Consider the following 21,155-nt stretch of genomic DNA (forward strand, 5'->3'; position numbering starts at 1 on the left):
AGTAAAGCATTAATTCTACTGAGTACATTATTTTTACCTACCCATCCATAATCCAAAACTCTTAAGCGGTTCAAATGCACGATGCACACATTTAAGTGTGTACATAGCGCCACTGTGTGTGTTTCACTGTTTACATTACGATGACGATGACGATTTTGATAGATGAGATAATATTATTATATGTTTTAGTGGGTGTGGTTTCTTAGCAACACGTTGGGTCAATGACTGAAATTGTATTATATAATATAACGTTTATTCACACGATCACATAGTGTATATTGGCTGGTACCATTGACGCTCTTGTTCCGTCCGCTTTATAGCATGGTACATATTTTGCTTGATGGCGTCGCTATCGCAGACAATTGCACAGCATTGAGTCGGTAAAATGTCCAACCCAGAGAACAAGGAACTGAAACAACTCAATAATAACATCAAAAGTAGTAATAATAAAAATAATAATGTTAAGCCACAGCAACAGCAGCAGCAGGAAAGGAGGAAGAATAAAAAGATAGACAAGGTTCAATGTGACGGCAGATTGTAAGTAAAAAAAGGAAAATGTTGTGAAATTTATAGTTAATAATAAAATAGAGTTATGTTTTTATTTTTTACCATTATTGACATCATATAAATTTTTTTTTTCATCCCAGGAAAATTGTAATAAATAGAGAAAATGAATTGCGAGCCAGATGGCCGGAACGGTGGGGATTTTATTCGAAAAATAACGTGGAAAAAGTATGTGGTCTATACTAATAATTTCATCGATTATGTTTTGATTCGTATTTTAGATTTTGAACAGAGTGATAACTGTAGTATTGGTTTTACATTGATGTGTGTGTGTGTTTTTTTTTGTCTGAAAACACTTATTTATATAGCAGAAAAATAAAGTTTACACGTCAATTGGTCGTTTGAAATCGGCCGTTTGGTAAATCGGTCGAAACTCGGAGTATATTTTTGTCACAAGACGTGAATACTGGCTTAAAAACGTTAAGTAGGTACAAACGGACAATAATCAATATAATTATACGTTTTGCAATATTAAGTTGAATAGCGGCGTGTACAAATGTACAACCAGCAGGGGTGGATCTTCGATATTTTGATTGGGGGGCACATATAAATTGTATAATTTTAATTTTAATTAATAGCTAATGGTTATAATAATTATAAATAGGTTTCTAAAGCTGTACATTTTCTTCTATCAGTTCTAATGCAAATAATGATTATAATAATTAATAGTTGGTACTAATAGCGTTTTCCACTACACTGCACTGACTGCACCAGTGCATATTTTTATATTTCATCGACAAGATTAATGTGCACCGAGTGAACTTTTTTATAATAATAATATTTCGTTTTTACGGAAATAAATTCCAATTACAGTTTTTTTCCATATAATATGTATATAATATATTGTTATAATATATTTCACCTCAATGCACTACACCAATTTTTTGCACCCAGTGCAATGATAAACATGCGAGCTCTAGGAGCTCATGTGCGTTATTATTATCATAATAGGTACCCATTAAATATTTTACTATCGTTATATTATGTCAGTGATGAGTATAGATATTGTTTCATCTAAACTTGCACCAGCCCGCACTGACGATTATCAGTGAACTGTACCAGTGATACGTTGGTGCAATAGTGCGGTATGGTGGAAAACGCTATATTATTTATTTTAATTGAATTTTTGATTTATATGATACTCAAAGTTACATAAAAAATTGTCGATAGAAAATTGACAGGGGGCACGTACCCCTGTACTCCTCCCCTGCATTCGAAACTGACAACCAGCATTATTACACATATTATATACCTACGATTATATTAAATTACGATACTAAATATTATCGGATGTCATTTATCCGGAATAAAAATTATATATTTCCTCTATAGTCTATATTGAATTTCAGTTGATTGTGTAGTCTAGTGATATTTATAAAGTTAATACAAAAATACAAAACTAATGATTAGAATATGAATATGAATTGGTGTAATAATGATAATCTTAATAGCTAAAATAATATTATAAGATTACATAGGTTTCATCCAGCTGGACCAGCTGCCTATTATAGTCTACAACATTATTCCACTTAAATAGCTGTTCAAAATAGGTATAGTAATATAGTGTTGTATACAATTTTTAATTACTTTTTTCAAAAAATTATTTTCATTATTGATTATATAAAAAAATTATCTTTTAAATACCTCAAAAAGGTTCATAATATTTTGAAAAAATTGGAACATGTTTTGTGAAAGTAGTTATTATGTACGACGGTTATTCGTTTTTGAATTATAAGTGTATAATATGTATTCCATAAAATCAGCGAATCGATTTAACCAAATATTAAAAATATTACTTGGAATTAACTTTTTATGAATTAACCCTACCACTCAAAAGACTAGATCCAATTGCCACCAAAAAAACACCCACAATGTTGAAAGTTACTTATAAGTTTGTATATTTATACGATACTATAATTGTTTTATAATAATATGATGTTTGAATAATAATATTAATACTTATTACCAAATACCTATTATTTTCATATAGATTTTTAATCAAGATAGCCATCTTTACCAATATCGAAAATACCTAGATACTTATGATACTTATTAGATATACTTAAACTTTTTGGCTGAACTAATAGATTGATCATTTTCAATTAAAACATTTTTACAATATCCAATTAATCTATAATTTTCAATTAATACTCTTTTAAATATTTTATTTACATAAAAATAATAATTAAATTCCTTACATTTTAATTTAATTTGTAGAATTGTTCAAGTAATTTTATACCTGAATAAATATACATATCATATTTTTTTTTAATTATTAGTATGTAATATGTATATACATAATTATTTGTTGGTATTTATTATAAAATATTTTTGCATCATAAGACAGGATTAAAAATAATTAAAATCATAGAATTATTAGGCACTGAAATCTTTAATGCACATTTAAGTATCGCGTTGAATTGAGCTGGTAAAAAATCACTTGCGGTATTTCATATTTAAGCATAACACTATTTTAAATGCAAGTTAAATTTAAAACTAAAAACTCAGTGGTTATTCATATAAACAGTGAACACGAAATGTGGAAAAAATTAAAAGCCTAAGCCCTGAGGTCAATATTATTATTCTCAGCAGGGTTTAAAAAAGAGCCAAATCATTGTAAACGGCGTATGTTTCTTGCACATTTATACTAACTTGGACTATTATTCCGTAATCGCCGTCTGTGAAATGTTCCACGCCTCCAGAACTATAATGCTGGTCAAATCGATGTACTGTGCTGTGCACGCGAAATTTTGGTTTTGTGATTTATTTATAATTTTATACTTACTTGACTGTAGTACATGAAACATGAAGTACACCGTAAATATATACTATATAGGGTACCTACCATACAGTTGACTACACAGACATGATTTCAATAAACGTACGTGATAAAACGTTGATATTTGATAGCAACTAACAACTAAAACTCAATCAAGTTGACTGTCACTAGATGAACTGGCGATCATTTTAGAAATTTCAAATTTTTTGTAAAATACAACATAATAGATGATGTATAAACTATAGTTATAATCATAATTTGTATAGCCACCTAATTGTTAAATTCCAGTGGTTGACTCGTGGGGAGGGACTCGGGGGGACTGAGTACCTCAACTAATTTTGGTTTATTATTTAACTTTAATGTTTGCAGTTGTGGAGCGAACAGGCTGTCAGTTTAGGATTACCGGAAAATTTTATCGATCTCAGAAGACAAAAATTACGTAAACAAGATAGAATTCAACCGTTGATCAATGCTGTACCATCACCAATGTGCATTCCCATAACGTCATCAGGTAATTTTTTCAACTCCTGTATACCTACCTAATATGATTTTATGATGATTTTTCACAGGTTTTATAGGATGGCGTTCTGCGCAAGGAATTTGTAATTTAGAAATGTTTGGCAGGACTTTTGATAACAATAAATTAGATACTAGAATGTTGAAACCGGATAATGAACCCGATCAAAAACAACAAAGATTTATAATTCTAGGATAAATTAATGTTTGTGAAAACGAAGGTTTTAAGGACAATAATAATAATAATAATAATAATACACTTATCACTCATTTCAGTTAGTCAAGTATAAAAATATTTATTGTTTTTTGTGTCAGATCAGACACTTTTTTTTTGATACTTATTATTAGCTATAAACACGGATTAACATCAACTGCAACCATTTATTCTAGGTTCAAAAAATCAAATAACGCCAAGATCTAAACAAAAAAAATCAAATATTATTCACGATGGAAAAAAAAATAAACATGCAAACATAATACAACAGTAATTATAATTTAATATTATAGTTTTTTTTTTTTTTTAACGTGTTTACATTTTAGAAAATGTTTAAACATAATTAGGTTTACAGTATGAGTGTGTATGTATAACATTTAAATGAATTAATAAATCTATTATTACTGGAGAATATACTGGTGTTTGTAATATATTTAAGATAATCAACTTTAAACAAAAATAAAATAATTATTAGTATTAAAATAAGGTATTAAAGTAATGCTTCTAGATCTCTACAACTTTTATGAAAACAAATTAGGTATTAGGATTTCGATATGCCAAAGTAAAAACACTTTATTAGGTTCAACTAAAGAAAACTTAAAGTCATTAGATGTGTTACCATATGAGCAATGAGTATATAAGAATATAATTATTTTATATATTATACTAAAAACTTTGAATCCTTTCTGGGTGTGAAAAATTAACAGTTAAAAGAGAAAATAACGTATTTGATGTAAAAATGGAGTATTCTAGAATATTGTTTAGTCAAAAATGCATAAACAATATCATAGCCAAATAGGTACAAAAAACTAAAATTTAAAGCCTAAAAATATAAAAAATACATGTTCTATTCGGATGGAAATCGTATAACAACAAATAACTGTGAAAATGAAAAATAAATTAATTCAGATTTGGCTGTTTTCAGTACTTGAATGAGAAATTATTTTTCTACTGTTGCATTTTAATATATTAAAGTAAAAAATACTCAATAGTTATGTGTAATTATTATCTGTTTTTCATATTTTATAATTAAATTGTTCATAATATGTTATTTTAATTCTCTGCTACCACCATTGACACCATTAGTATGTGTTTACATGTTTAAAGATGGTAGTAGTTTTTATTTTATTTTTTTATTACAAACTTTATTACCATCAAGTAAAAATATGAGTAATTTCTCTGTATAATAAAAATAGTAATAATATTAAATGATTTAATACTATAATAAATTATAACTATAATAAAAACTATAATAAATTATAATAATTAACTATACAATTAAATAAACTATTTCTTCTAACGTGTAACTGAAAAAAAATTTATGAATATATAAATCTAGTATTCAAAAATAAATTTGGTTAAAAATATTTCATAATTATTATACAAGCAAATTAATTAATAACTAGATTAATATTATTTTCTATACCCTGTTTATAATAAATTGTTTCATTTGTTTCTTAAGATTATACATTGTGATACGTTTATTGTCTGATAGTAAAGCTAATTCCGTAAAATCAGTACTATATTCTCTGATATTCGGATTTTGATAAATCTACAGGCTTTTTTTTCGTAACAAAAGACGTTGGCAGCGCTGGCGCCGCACGAATGGATCTTCGCAGGAAAAAATATTTTGTGTCCGTATATAATATTGCCTACAATTAGCCCCTTTTTTGCAGCTATCAAAATGTGATAACATCATTTTCATTATAAATTATATTACAATATTTTATTATAATATTAGATTTAATGATTTTATATATTACTAAATTAAAATTAAAATAGTTAAATACATTTAATAATACACAATTCGTTGCGAATACTTCAAGCGAAAATACAAATGTTATAATTAGGCTATATTTTGTATATTTTTTTTTTAAATGCAAAATCATCTTGTCCAGTATTTCAAATACAAAATTGGATTATAAATACATTTTATTAACTATTTGGCCCATAATTGAACACTCATAGTATAAGCGTTTAAATGTTGTTCCTTCCACAGAATCTTGAACAGTTGAACATCATTTAATACTCTTTGAATAGGAACCCAGCGGCGTATTTAAGGGAGGGGCACATGGGGCCCGTGCCTCGCTCATTCGCCGTATTTTATACTTATTTTTATTATATGAGAAATTTTAAAACTCTACACCCCATGTACGCAAATTTGAACTTTTTGTTTGTGCCCCCCCCCCTTAAGACATTTCTAAATACGCCCCTGTAGGAACCAGTATAGATGGTACTATAGAATTATATGAAATAAAATAATATAGCTACCTGCCAATTTTTCTCTATCAGCTAAAAAATATTTTAAAACATTGCAATAAAATTAGTGAATCACATACAAACGAATCAAAACCTATGCAAACTGAGGATATGAATACAATTAACATAAAAAACAAAAAAAAAACAAAACAAAATTGAAAAACAAACACGTTTCTTCACTAAAAATAATATAAACGATGTTTTAAATGTTCATTCATATGACGATCATTCTTATAGCGTTAAAACAAAATTAATTTCTTACTTGTTGAATGGTACCTTTTAAATGGTATAAGTGAATATTGTGTTTTTTTCGAATTGTGTATTATTAAATTTATTTAACTATCTGAAATTGAATTTAGCAATATATAAAACCATCAAATCTTATTGTAATAAAATATAACATTATAATTTATAATGAAAATGATGTTATCACATTTTGATAGCTGCAAAAAAGGGGCTAAATGTCAAGGTTTATAGATTATAGAGGTTGCGTCATATCGAAAATCTGAAAAAACGGGAGTGGGAGAAATCGGACCGTGACGTCACCCGTAGGAGACTTTTCAATTGTTTACATAGTTTACACGTGAGTTTTTGCGAGTTCTACTACTAGCATGGCTAAATAACTAGGTATGATCATAGTTCCGTGATACGCATGTCGAAGACGTCAGCCGGAAGGAATTCTTATCAATACCCGCGTATTTTTTAATTTGTCTTGTGAGTTGTGATTCACAATCTAAAATGAAAACATCTTGTAACATAATATTCTAAATTTCTAACATCACAAGTTGAGAGATCAAGTTTTTGTATCTTATAAAAGCGACACTAAAATTTATATATTATAATAAATACTACCTACTAAAGACTATATTATGTATTTAAAAGTTTAATATATAAACTATAAACAATAAATAATTAACAATATGTATTATTTACTAGACTTTGCATTCACATTTGATTTGCCACATGCTAAAATCCATTTATTCTCAAAAACCGGATTTTTTGGGAATCTATGAAACCGTACATTAGAATCTTTGTGGTTCTTTTTTAAATTTATTTCACAGTATTTTACTGAACACCAAGACATATTAATAAATTATTAATACTACAAGGACTGCAAGGTTCAAATATACAACAATAGGTACAAGACCAAGAAAGCAAGAACAATAATGACTTACAAATTGTTACTTTGTTTATTGATATGAATAATAAATATTGCTAATTAGTAAATATTATATAAATTACATATACATATATATAAAATTAGATACATAATAATACAATATGAGCAACCTATTAAGCTAATATTAAGTCAAGGAACACACTGTCGATATTATGATGTGAATATGTCATATGCATAGGCGCAAATAGGGGGGGCTTTGGGGGCTAAGCCCTCCCAAAAATTTCCATAGCCCCCCAAACATTTCCTACATTTAGTTTTTAGCTTGTTCAATATTATCAAATTAAGGCTTTCCCCCAAAATCCCAAACGTTATTTGCGCCTGTGGTCCTGTGACACCTGTTTTAAACGGAGACCGAACCCGCCAAAACGGCTGGCAGTGCCCTAAAAGTTAGGTTAGGTTAGGTTAGGTTACCTGCCGGTTGACGTCATAATTCAATGGAAAGAATGATAAATTAGCTGTTTCTTCCATGAATGCGCTCATTGAACCAAATTTGGTAATTATGTGATCATACCTAGTTATTTAGTCATGACTACTAGTTTGTCTACGTTAATCGTTTTTTCGTTCATTTTTGCATATAATAATTACATTTATCAATTGTAGAGCATGTCTACAAACAGTACAAATCACAAAAAACATTCGGGTGGTTCATCTTGTGCCGTAGCGACGTGCAAGAATTACGCTAGCAAGATTAAAGAGCAAGGACTCGATATTTCATTTCACAGGTACCTAATTTTACCGTAATTTTTTCCAATAGGGTATTATTTTATTAATTATGTATGCTGAAAAATATGTAGGTAGCTTATTTTGATGACAACAAAGCTTTTCATATTTTATAGCTAAGAGTAGTTAAAAGACTTACAGACAAGATTTTCAACAGAACTGAAATGCCACAAAAATATAAACCTGTAATTCAGTCTTATGTCAAACAAAGGTTGTTGATCCGAATGAAATATTTTAACTTGCATGCAGCATCATTAGCAAAAAAACGAAAAGCAAAAGCTCAACTAAATAAAATAAGTAAATTAAGAAAATTAATGACTTAAATATGTATACATTTATCTACCCAATTAATAATAATATATTTTTTTTTTTTTTTAGTATAAAAATTGTATAATAATATATTAAAATATAAAATGAAATGTATCTAATGTATGAAAAACAAAAAAATGTTAATGTTAATAAACTATTTTAAAATATTTATTATATTATATTTGTATTAAAACATTAACTTTTTAGAAGCACCTATAAAACAATATGTTGTATTGTATCTGTACAATTAATTATTATATGAATATATTGCTAATAAATAATAATAGTATTGATTATGACTATGATTATGATTTGGAATGTATTTCTCATTCATGAGAAAACTGAAAACTTTAAAAATTAGTTTATATTAGTATGAGGATTGATAATACAATGAATTTAAAGTATCATATTTTAATATTGGGTTTAAAGTTTTACACATTTAGTAATAATTACAATAGTTTATAATCAGTCAACACTTTATTTGTAAATTGTGTTGAGTATAATGTTATGAATATATAGGTAATAATATAGGTTTCTACTTTCTTCAACAAAAAATATTTTAATATATGATTAAAAATTATAGGTGGGTACATTAATAACCAGGGCACGTAAATTAAAGCATTTGCTTATTTTTATGGATTGACTTAAAATGCAGTAGAGTGCTATGGAAGTGTATGTCATGTTGAAACACGTTCAATTATTAAATTTGAAAGTGCATTTTTCAATGATTTTATAAAAATATGCTTATTTCCAGGTTTTTTTTACAATTTTTGCTTTTTTGACCAGTTTCTCTACTTTTTATGGTTGTTTCAGAAAATCTATTACGTCTTATAACGTCTCAAAAGTGAAGTTTGATTTTTTTATAAAATAAATATTTTTTTTTTTTATTTTTTAGTTAGAAACTTCCTAATCATTTTGTTTCAATATTTTTTGTAGTCTTAAATTATATTATTTTTAGCACAGTTACAAATTATGTCTAGTTTCTACTTTATCGTGTAAAAATAAAGTTCTTTTTTTTATTAAATATTTTTGATCAAATCTAAGTTTTTTAAATGCTTATTTGAGTGCTTATAATGATGTTTTTAAGCGCTTATTTTAAAGATTTCAAGTGCTATAAGTCCCGAACCCTGATAATAACATAATAATAAACATATGTCAAACACAAATTCACATTAATTAGCATTTAGCAGTCAAGTATGGCTGTAAATATGAATATTAAGCATTGTGCATGTAAGCATGTTAACATACGAAACCATAGCCGCCCGCGAAACTCTCCTACGGATGACGTCATGTGTAATAAGGCGCTGCGGGGGATTGCTTTGTTTACATGATTATGAGGCAACCTCTATAATCTATAAACCTTGGCTAAAATGTAGGCAACATTATAATACGGACACAAAACATTTTTTCCTGCGAAGATCCATTCGTGGCGCCGCGGTGGTTATCTATTCTGCTGTGCCGTTATCATAGTACGCGGTAATCAATGTTATCATACATTCTTGCAGTGATGTTATCACTTATCTCTTTTGCAATAATTGTTTATGTATTTTTGATGATCGGCTCGTGAAAGTTGAATACTTTTAGTTATAATCAGTTTTAGATACAAATTGTTTACACACTATTTTTCTAGTATTCGATATTTCTATCTTCTGCCTATTTCATTCGACGACCGAAAGTCCAAAATCAATATACAGAATATCAGCAAATATCGACCAGGCGTGTGTTTATACGGACATGTTTTGCAGAGTTCTCTCAAAAACAGGTAAGTGTCTAATTATATAATGTTTGTCTGACGATTCAAAACGTAATAATGCACGTTGGTTGTTACTAATTGTTTCGTTTCAAACCTTTTAATCAATGCGCAAATGTAGCCAAAGTGATTTGGGTAAATAATTTCCTATTTTGATTTTAACAATCTATATCTTTTTATCGTTTTTGTTTTCATATCCAGATAAGAATCAACTGACTTAAATCTGCTGAATGATATTTTATGATGTTTTAATTCATTGAAATTAATGCAAGCATATTGAAGTGATTCTGTAGGTAATCTGTCAATATTTTCACTTGTTTGACCGTTTTAACAAACATATAGTTTTTTAACATTATTCAACGGCGTAGAAAGCATACATTTAGAACTATGAACATAAGTACACTTAACATAGTTTAGTTTAAATAAGAATAGGTAGTAAATCAGTTCCACCGTTTCGTGTAGATATTAACATTTAGATTTTTCAAGGATTGATTATAAAGTTGGTAGATACGATTCTTATATTAGGTATTCTAATATTTTATCGTTATTTATTAGACAAGCATATTATAGGTTTCTAAATACCTAAAACTTTCATACCTACTGCTTGCCTTATCAAAAATGGTCAATATTTTTAACTTATCAGGTAAATAGGTATGAAACCTTTATGTGTTAGATAGATTTATGTTCAAAATTTTCAATTTTTAAATTAAAATTATTTAATGTTTGAAGTTCATATTAATTGAATAAAGGAAGATGAAAAATTTAAATTCTTACTAAAAATTCCCAAATATTTTCAGAAACAATATGACACTATACTTATATAACGTATCAACTAATAAAAGACTAAAAGGCTGAGCGTTGACAAGAGACTAAGTAACATGATAAATACCTCTTTCAACACTGTGCTAGTGATGTAAATGATACTACAGTATAAACTTGATCGCTCAAGTGTTTTGATCAATTAATAATGAGGTATTTTATTTTATTTTTTGGGAGAATCAACACATCTTATTAACAGAAATACCCAAAAGTAGGTATTAAGTGTCTTTTTATGGGAAGGGGGTATTCTCGACTCTCCTAAAAGTTGTGCAGGCTAACTAGAAAATACATGGTGCTTGTCCCTTATTGTTACTATTAATTTTTTTTTTCAATTTTGATACAGATGACTGGTAAAATTTGCTTTTCTTTTTCAATCAGTAATTTGCAGATATTTTCTAAATTAACATACAAATTAAGGCATGCTTAAAAACATTGTTTAGGTATTTCTAGTTTTAAATTCTGTACTGAATAACAAAAATTAATTTTGCTTTTTACCTTTACTTTTATACCAGTCAGTATAATCTTATGTATTTACCTAATAAAAAAAACTCGTAAATTATGATCTCTGCTATTGATGTTGTATAAAATCAATAAAAAAATATTAATATATAACCTATTATATGTATAACTGTATTTTTTTCATCAACAAACCTATCTTTAATTTAATATTAAAAATCATGTACATTTTGAGAATAAGTACTGGACTTCAATTATATTATTGTGTTAGTAATGTATTAAAAGGTCCCTCAAAAATACAAAATGGTTGAACATATTATTTAGTGTTTGTAACTAATTAGCCTTGTCTAGTATATTAGATATCTTGTAAGATATCTTTTATTTTATTTTATATAACTAACTCATGTTTTAAATTTAGATTAGGTTAATATAATAAAGAAGTTGATTCAGATGATAAAGTAAACTACTCCCAGGAAAAAAAAAAGATCTTTAAAAATGTTATGTATTTAGAAAAATCAAGAACATTAAATTGTTGTGATTAATCTTAAATAAAGTTCCACATATTTATAGTATAAAATCTATTGAGGTAATATCCCTGGGTAATATTGATTATTGTTATAATTTCTTTCTTATAGATGTGTCGTGACGTGTTAAGTTTTTTACTTATAAATACAAAATGGACACCGATAAAGGATTTGATGACTTTCTGTCAAGCATGAAGAATTTCAACATAAATGCAGCATCAGCATTTTTATCAAATTTCAGCTATGATATAAACCATTCTGGGAATGTCATAGAATTACTTGGAATGGGATTAACAAATGAATATTTTAAAAGTAGACCTGAGTATTTCAACTTTTGTGAAGAACAGTTACTAAAATTGGCAAATAATGAAGAATATCAAGAGCTAATTTTTGATTTTTTAGATATAATTGAAATGGATGATTGTAAATTATCAAATTCTGTTCTAATTATAGTAACTGTTTTGGAGAATACCAAAAATCCAATTCGAGCGTCCTTAGAATATTTATTGGTTGGTACTTTTAATCGTTTATTTGAAATGGACATCAACAATTTGAAAGACATTTTGCCAACCATAATACAAATTTTAATAAAATTAAAAAAACATTTTCTACTCCATCAATCAATGTTATATTATTTTGCTAGAGTTGCTTCTTTAGTGTTGAAAGCTAACATTGAACCAATTGAGTATCTAAACTTATTGTCTAACATAATTTATGACCCTTTTTATTTACTTGAGTTTGAATTTGATGAAGTTAAAGAAAAAAATGAGCTATTATATATTGCTTCATTTTTTTATTTATACTTTAAAACTGGAATGCAATGGGGACCTAAGATTTACAATAGGTTTTATGTCTTGGACAAATGTTGTAACTTAGCCATGTCTGTGTATGATGATAATAATTTTGGAAAATCTTTTGGAAAATTAATTTTATCAAAATTTAAAAATAATGAAATTCCATTACATTCGTTAAATAAATGCCATGAACGTTTTGTATTAGAAGCTGCACATAGTGCCGTATATAATGAACATCTGAATATTAGGAAGGACTCTATTGATTCATTGATGATATTCATGGATAAATTATGTTCTGATGCTCAGTATGTAGTTCTTAAATATATATTTTCAAAACCATTGGAGTCTTGTATCAAAGATCAATTTATTGTTAAAATGAAAAACCTGATTATATTAAATTTAAACTCAAATAATGATCTTGGATATTTTCAAGGAATACGACTTTTAGAAATAATTCAATTATGCTGTAATATTTCTGTTAAACCTAAATTCGATCTTCAAAGCAATAAAGAACATATCTTGGGCGCAATATCACTTTATTATTTTTTATCAGTCAATGATATTGAAAAGTTAAATATGGGTGAAGAATTTTCAAATGCAACTAAACAATTTGTGAACATCATTCAAAATGCCATCGATTATTCGCATGAACAGCACAATTTCGAACTAAAACGTTTAGACGATAATGTGGAAAAGTATGAAAAAGGCGTAGAAGAAATAATAGAAGATGATTGTAAACCAAAATTTTCAAAAAAAGAAAAGCTAGATATATTATCACAAATTAATACTACCATAACATTAGTCCAGTCAAATTTGAATATGTTGAAAAGCGTAATCTAAAAATGTAAACTTTATATTTAGTGTGTATAAATGTAAGTCATCTTTATGGAAATAAATAAAATTGTTATAGGTTTTATAGTGTGTCTTCGTTGATAATATTTGTCTTTCATCATACAATAATTTTAAGAATTATTGCGGTCTGTATAACGAAAGAATTATAATTTAATATTATAACTGTATCGTATTATCATGTCTTCAACCACGGATTTGGACGGGGACATGTAAGGTATTACGCTGAAAGTCGACCGACGAAACTGTACTTTTCCATGCCAAATATTATGGTGATGACACCTGAAACAAAATCCAAGCACCGTCCTCCACAATAGCTTCAACGGAGTCAGATATATCCTGATTGCACCTAATGGGTCTGTCGTTTGTGTGCACCTGGAGGATACGGTTTTGGCAACATCGGATGGTGCGAAACACAGTCAAACCCCAACGCCGATAAATTTGGTTCACTTCAAAAAAATTCTTCGGCTGCGCGTGTTGAAAAATAAATAAATGATTTTTGTTTAAATGGCTGCTATTAGTTAAATTTAATATTAGTATTGTAACTATAAGAAATAGGCATACATATTTTTTTAATAGATTTATTTAAAAATTTAAAATATAAATCTTTGGCCTGAAAAAACGTCAATGAGGAAGCTGGTGTTTTATAAATACAAAAATGTGTTCGTATGCTGGTACTTACTTTTGAATTATGATTGTACTAATACATTTATATAATTATTCCAAATATTTTTAATCGAACAAAGCTTAATAAAATGTTCAAATTATTGTTTTAGATTCGATGACTTAAATTTGTATAAAAAATTATTACGTACTATAAATTATATTAATTAACACAATTATATTTCTTGTTGAATTATTCAATTGGTTTCTATTTTATGTACCCATTGGCTATTATTATTTATTGGTAAACGTCAAAACACTATCTAATACTTTTTGTAAAATTAATTTGTTTTGAAAATTGTGACTAACTAGGTATGTATTTTTGATTTTTTGTAACTACTTTAGTAAAAATGAGCTCAAGAGATCTTGAATATTGCATTTTAAGCTTTTTCACCAAGGAACAAAAATTACTATCGACATAATAATTTCAATTGTCTTTAAATAGGTAGAAGGACTATAGCAACATTTTTTTTTTTAAATTAGAAGGATAAATAAGCTTATAGTACCAATATCTTAGATTCTTAGAAAGGGTTAGTCTATGTCTCTTCCAAATCTTTTCAAATTTCACCCAAAAAGGGTGAGTATAGGCTAAATAATTTATATTCCTAATATTATAGTTGTACGGCTATCAAAGTCCCGATGGTTCATAGAAATGTATTAAAAAAAGTGTTTGCATAAATCGTACTCATCCATACCATATCCTCCTAACTGTCGATGATAAAGATATTATCGTTATTTCTGCATTTTGTTTTTGTAGTTTTTTCCCTTCTTTACAGGCAATTTTGCCAGGGTGAATAATTTTCGAGCGTCGTTCCGACCGAACATCGGTGGAGGGTCGACTTCAAGATCGTGCAGTGGTAGCGGTAACCCCAATGGCAGCGGTAACCCCGATGGCAGCAGTAACCCCGATGGCAGCAGTAACCCCAATGGCAACGGACAATTCGCGAATGGTGAAAATGATGCTGATGGTGATCGTTACGAAAAAGATATCAAAACTAAGATACTAAAATCTTCTCTGCCGCACGTTTCCCTACACGGATGGTCCAGGGATACCGTGGCCGCAGGTAATCATAATTTGTCGATAACTCTCTTTCTCTCACGTCTACCAAGCTATGTAAACCCCACACTTCATTCGCCAAACTTATTATGGGTTGTGTGTATAATTGCAATTTGCAGGACATTTTCTATAACACTAAAATATAAAAAAAAATATTTTATAATTGCATGGTTGGGCTTTTTTGCATCCGAGTGCAACTCGGAATTAAAAAACAAGTATCCTTCAATGTCACCTTATCAGGTTTATTATTATCGCAGAGAAATTTTTTCTATACAGCTGTGAAAAAAAACTAATATAATAGTGACTAAAGTCTAATCCTTCATATTTCAATGGCAAAAATAGGGTGGGGTGCTTGCCGGTGTTATAAACTCCCTCCCCACTAAAAAAATTATTCTAAGTTCTCTACCACCAAAATCAAGTTTTCAGCAAGGAAGTATACTTATAGTAACAATAATTATTTTAAATTTTGAAATTACCTATATCAAAATAAAATAAATGTATTTAAAATTTTATTTTTATGGTTGGTAGGTAGCAAATGTCCACTTTGCGTCTGATAGTTGCGATATAATCACAGATAGTAAGAATTGTTTTATTTTTCGTAGAAAATGACAAAATGTGTGGTAATAGAATGACGTTAAACATGACCCGACCTGGTAATATTTTACTGCATACACCTATGTGTGATTGTCAACTACTGCATTAATACGATTTATGTCATCAATTGTAAATAGTGCGGAACAAATAAAGCCAAAGACATGTTAAATATACACATAAATAATATACAATAATAATATAATGTATACATAATAAATAAGGTATTATAAAAAAATGTCCAAAATCAAAAATGTCCGAAACCGAGAATGTTCTTGGTAAAAATGTTCAAATGTTATTATGTTTTAAATAAATAAATATATACATTGTAATATATTGTTATTAATTATTAGTATTATTACACATTCCGTTTAACGTTCACTTAAACTAACTGCAGTCATTTTGTTTGTCCGATCGTATATAGGTGCCGAAGACCTCGGTTATCCGGACACGGTGCACGGTCTCTTTCAGGACCCAGGGGCCGAGTTGGCGTTGTACTTTTACTCGGCCAGCAACGATTCACTGTCCCGACTCCTCCGGGACGGCACGTTGGTGGGCCCCAATGAAAGGTACTGTTGTGCTGACTCCTCCAATCATCGGCCGTGCATGTTAAAAATGTACTTTATTCCTCTATTATTTAATTACAGCAAAGCGGAACTGACCGCGTTCCTGACGAACACCATCAAGACCAGGCTGTTGATGCTCCAGCCGTATTTGAACCAGTGGCCGCAGGCGATCGCATTGCTCTCCAAACCGTCCAACGCGCCACACGCTCTGTCCAACCTGATGACTCTAGTCAACGACATCTGTTATTATGCGGGTGACCGGTCCATAGACGTACGTATAGTGTTTTGAGGGCAAAAATCCAAACCTATAAACGTATATACAACTATTCGTGTGTCCCAACTGTGTATAGTTCTATAAATACAGGGTGTTCCATTTAAACGGGTACATTTATCATCTCGAAAGTATTAACTTTTTTTAGGATTTTTTTTTAAACTTCTAGGCTTATGTTTTTCTAAAACCGTACAGTATTAACATTTTTTCACCCTTATATTTATTGGTGAAACCACTCTTGACTTTTGATTTCAAATGGTAACATAGATATAACAAAAATATCATGAATTAATAAAACCATTTTTTCATGAATTTACGTGTTAACATTTTTATTTTTCATTGATTGGTTTGCGAGATACAACTCCTTAAAGTATTGATGGTTGAAGGAGGTGTTATAGTCAGTAAATGCGGCAATATTCATACTATTTCTTAATTTGTAAAGACTATAGGAGATGCAATTGATAAATTCGATACCGTTCGACCTAATAGCTTAGGTAACAATATTGGTAACTAGAGAACGGATTTAAATGCTCTAAAAAACAAGAAAAAAGCCTTAAAAAAATACGATTTAATGCCTTAAAAAAATGCTTTAACATCAAAAAATGCACTAAAAAAATGCCCTAAAAAACTTTAAAAATGGGTTTATATTCAATAAAAACAAAATTTTGTATTTAAATTTATAAAAAAACACATTATTATGAAAAATCTAATAAAAAATATTGAAATACAATACAACAAAATGTTAATTAATTAACTTTAGATAAATAGTTTATCGTATCTTATCTCTTATCTTTATCTTAATGTGGGTAATAATCTGTTGTAACTCGTATGTATATATTTTGTGTCTACACGTGTCAACAATAATTTCGTAATTTCGTAACATAATACATATTTAGGTATTTTAATTTTTTATAGAATGAATGTGGAAAAAATGACTTAAAAACCACAAAATGCACTAAAAATTCCAAAAAATGCAAAATAAAAGTTACATTTTTTAATTCTTTGATGTATGAAATTAACTTTTTGCTTGGAAACCACTGTTTTCGGACATTCTGAAAAAAATGCAATTTGCATTCAAATCCGTTCCCTATTGATAACTCTTGTATTTAATAAGTTAATAAATTATAGGATTCAAAGTAGGTACAATAGTAATCTTTTATTATTTATTTTGTTACCATGGATTCAACAATATCCAATTTATTACTAGGTAGCTCCTGGTCTTTAAAATTATTGGATTAATAATAAAAACTGTAAATACTTTGAGGAGCTGTATCTCGCGAACCTATCAAAAAAAAATAAAAACGTCAACACGTAAATTCATAATAAAAATGCTTTTATTAATTAATAATATTTTTATTATATGTTACAATTTGAAAATCAAAGTTGATAGTGGTTTCACCAATAAATATAAGTGTGAAAAAAATTTAAATATTATATAGTTTTAGAAAAACATGTTTAAAAACAAAGAATTCAAAAAAAGTTAATACTTTTCGAGATAATTAGTGTACTCACTTAAATGGATCCTCCTGAATATATATAATTTTTATAAATTCACTGAATACAACCTATGATGTTTGTACTGTTTTATATTTTATACTCGAAATGAAAATTTTTTGTTTTTATGTCTTATGATAAGAAAAATAGGCATTCATGTATAGCGTTTGATCTACTTATTCATTATAAGAAGGGGAGATACATTACATACCACTAAATTCGAATGTATACCTTTGATTTGGTGTTCATTATTAAAATGTTTTTTTTTTTTATAAGGCATCATCAATTTAAAATTATAATATAAATTATATTAAAAATAAATCGAAAATCAAATAATTACGTTACAAGAATACAATGTATACACCTTTTGCATAGTTGTCTACAAAAGAAAAAAAGTAGACAAATTTAATTTGTTTTTATTAATTTATAAATTAAACATTTATTGTGAAATTTTAACCCCAATTTCAACAGTAAACATAATTGATTAATAATTAGGTGCACACAACCTACCTCATCATATTTTTGATGCAACATCTGTCAGTGTTACAATAGGTAACTAATTTGTTTGTGTTTATATAGACTCGATGGTACACAAGGCGTATAGGCTTGGCCACTATTTACAAATCTAGTGAACTGCATTTGTTGCAAGATAAATCGCAAGGATATGATGACACATGGAATTTCGTGAGAAGAGCAGTTGAGGAATGCGTGAAGCTGGATACAATGCTCGAGAGTAATGCTCAGCTCGCCAAAGACGTTGTTACAGCGTCAGTGTCTACAGTAAGTAGAATCGATTGGAATCAACATAACTGAAATGTATCCAAGTGGGGATCGTACAACTTAAATATCTGTTTTTTTTCTAGGCCAAAAACATTCTGGGACTTTCATGGAACAGATAATCTAAACTAGTTATTCTCCCGTGTCTTCGGCCATCAACTAGTATTGTTATTCTGCTGTTTTAAAATTTTTTGTTCTACACACTATTATTATCATATTGTAAAAATTAGTAATTTGTATTAAATAAAACAAATGAGTACCTATAATATGTAACTAAAAAACGCATTTACATATTTTATTCATCTAATGAATTGAAAATATTTGGTTGTGAGGGGAACGAAAAACAAATAATCGAGTAAATATAATTGAAAATAGAAATTGTTTTTATTTGACATAATTAGTAGACAAAATAGAATGCTTATAGTATTTATTATTAATAGAGCAAATGAAGAATTCAAAAAATTATGAAACTGATTATTAAATAATAGGAATAATTGGTACATTCTATAAGATTCATTTAACATTTCAAAAATTAATCTTAATCATAGTACGCTATTATATAATGTTCTTCCAAATATTTAATCTAGAAAGTTGTACATCAAATACTCACATAGTATTCATTCATATAGAACATATATTAATAATATTATAGAAATTACAAAAGTAAAGCGTGATTTACCTAAATAACAGTCGAGTGAATGAGCAAGAACTTCTAGCCTAAATATACAGTATTGTGTATTCAATAGGTAATAATAAATACATTTATACCAATTCAACAATCTTAGAGGCACTCTAGTAAACACAATATCATAAATATTAAACATATATTCATGTGTATTCATGAATTTTAATAAATTGGATTATAATTTTATATAATTTAAAACAATTGGCCTTTTTCTGACAAAATAACGGTAAAACTTAACGTTAAAATATCACAGATTTTACTAATCGAAAAGCGATAGAAAAAGTAAGGCATTTTGTTTCATAGTCTATATTAGTATAATATTGTAATACCCTACACTGTTTTTCAAAAACAATATTTTATTGCTACAGTTTTGTATAGGTTATTCGGTAATATTATCATGATTGGAGACTCGTGTACCGTGTCTCAGTTTGTCTATACCACCTTTATGTATACAGAGTGATTTTTTAACGTTGCAGAGACTAATTTGCTTTGTCAATTGTTATGAATTACGGTTAAAGAACGTGTTACACTAAAATTAAATTCTTTCTAATTTCTTAAACAGTTTCCATTATATTAAATTTCATATTCTAAAGGAAAATATTTTTCATAAAATTGTTGATATAAGATAACACATATATTATCATTAGGTATGTATCACACATTGAAGTGGTAGTCTTTTAATTAAACAATTTTAAGCAGTAATAGATTCCCCCAAAAAATAAAATAAAAAAATATTTTATTTCAGAATATGAAGTATCCCTAAGAGGATTTAAAATTATTTTTTTACAATAATATAAATTATTTTTTTGAAATTAATTTCTTATAATTTGTACACATAATTACTTCAAAATCTACGGAAAACATGTTTTTCTCTAAAATCAAAACAATTGACTTAAACCGATGAGTATCTCAACGTTAAACAAAACTCACCTTGTATAATAATATACATGTCTATATAACATAAGCGAAATACAATTGAACGGCAGTTTGAATTCCTAAGCTGTACACATGCCACTCTGCCACTGTACGAAACTTTCAGAACATATGTCGAAAAATATTATATATGGGAGACTTAATCGGAAGCGATAACTCTTTTTTGATATCTCGCTGGTACGAATCGGCATTTCTTCTTCGTGATGGCCGCCTCTACTGCAGAAATTGCACCGTGGTTATCAATGGACAGCAGTGATGGTAATGACGCAAAGTTTGAAGCGTTCTCTTCGTCATGCGTCGATTCGTAATGCCCTTGATCACTGACTGTCTTGTTTTGAAATCTATAGGTACGCGACAATCGACCCACATTATACGTTATTATTGA

The 21,155-nt window shown here is 28.2% G+C and overlaps 3 protein-coding genes and 1 long non-coding RNA gene across 9 annotated transcripts in view; 3 read left to right on the forward strand and 1 right to left on the reverse strand.

Annotated features, from left to right (window-relative positions):
* The first annotated feature begins 267 nt into the window (after window positions 1-267).
* LOC107169592 (ciliary microtubule inner protein 1-like) lies at window positions 268-4,485 on the forward strand. 2 transcript variants are annotated; one of them, XR_016191536.1, is made up of 5 exons: window positions 359-537; window positions 648-732; window positions 3,713-3,854; window positions 3,913-4,134; window positions 4,250-4,485. XR_016191536.1 is itself a non-coding variant. In XM_015519381.2 (4 exons), the coding sequence occupies exons 1-4, from the start codon at window positions 386-388 to the stop codon at window positions 4,056-4,058; spliced, it is 525 nt and encodes a 174-aa protein (XP_015374867.2). In that variant the 5' UTR covers window positions 268-385; the 3' UTR covers window positions 4,059-4,137. The 2 variants fall into 2 exon arrangements, 1 of the variants encoding a protein (XP_015374867.2); XM_015519381.2 differs by lacking the exon at window positions 4,250-4,485 and having other exon boundaries at window positions 268-537; window positions 3,913-4,137.
* A 1,115-nt stretch (window positions 4,486-5,600) lies between these two features.
* On the forward strand, window positions 5,601-8,482 carry LOC149055950 (uncharacterized). The gene is made up of 4 exons (XR_016191699.1): window positions 5,601-5,707; window positions 6,810-6,915; window positions 8,113-8,234; window positions 8,349-8,482. It is a non-coding gene; the product is annotated as an uncharacterized LOC149055950 (long non-coding RNA).
* A 1,446-nt stretch (window positions 8,483-9,928) lies between these two features.
* On the forward strand, window positions 9,929-19,530 carry Coq9 (ubiquinone biosynthesis protein COQ9, mitochondrial). Of its 2 annotated transcripts, XM_015519387.2 has the most exons (6): window positions 10,069-10,303; window positions 15,173-15,460; window positions 16,469-16,613; window positions 16,692-16,881; window positions 18,955-19,155; window positions 19,239-19,530. In XM_015519387.2, exons 1-6 carry the CDS (start codon window positions 10,276-10,278, stop codon window positions 19,272-19,274), a joined length of 888 nt encoding a protein of 295 aa, XP_015374873.1. In that variant the 5' UTR covers window positions 10,069-10,275; the 3' UTR covers window positions 19,275-19,530. The 2 variants fall into 2 exon arrangements, with proteins under 2 accessions (XP_015374871.2, XP_015374873.1); XM_015519385.2 differs by lacking the exons at window positions 15,173-15,460; window positions 16,469-16,613; window positions 16,692-16,881; window positions 18,955-19,155; window positions 19,239-19,530 and adding an exon at window positions 12,202-14,767 and having other exon boundaries at window positions 9,929-10,303.
* A 238-nt stretch (window positions 19,531-19,768) lies between these two features.
* LOC107169593 (uncharacterized) overlaps window positions 19,769-21,155 on the reverse strand; it is a 94,085-nt gene continuing 92,698 nt past the window's right edge. For all 4 annotated transcript variants that reach the window (XM_015519383.2, XM_015519382.2, XM_015519384.2 and 1 more), the window contains one exon: window positions 19,769-21,111. In XM_015519383.2, the coding sequence (XP_015374869.2) occupies window positions 20,910-21,111 (202 nt within the window). In that variant the 3' untranslated portion in view covers window positions 19,769-20,909. The remainder of the gene's footprint in view (window positions 21,112-21,155) is intronic.

Source organism: Diuraphis noxia, unplaced genomic scaffold (genome assembly GCF_037042655.1).
Source record: "Diuraphis noxia isolate RWA-SAM2 unplaced genomic scaffold, SU_Dnox_SAM2 contig0004, whole genome shotgun sequence".
NCBI classification, from domain to species: domain Eukaryota; kingdom Metazoa; phylum Arthropoda; class Insecta; order Hemiptera; family Aphididae; genus Diuraphis; species Diuraphis noxia.

Coding starts and splice junctions, on each gene's coding strand:
- LOC107169592 (XM_015519381.2), top strand. CDS start 386: ATGTCCAACCCAGAGAACAAGGAACTGAAACAACTCAATAATAACATC. Junction 733..3,712: donor CGAAAAATAACGTGGAAAAA/GTATGTGGTCTA, acceptor TAATGTTTGCAG/TTGTGGAGCGAACAGGCTGT. Junction 3,855..3,912: donor CATTCCCATAACGTCATCAG/GTAATTTTTTCA, acceptor GATTTTTCACAG/GTTTTATAGGATGGCGTTCT.
- Coq9 (XM_015519385.2), top strand. CDS start 12,243: ATGGACACCGATAAAGGATTTGATGACTTTCTGTCAAGCATGAAGAAT.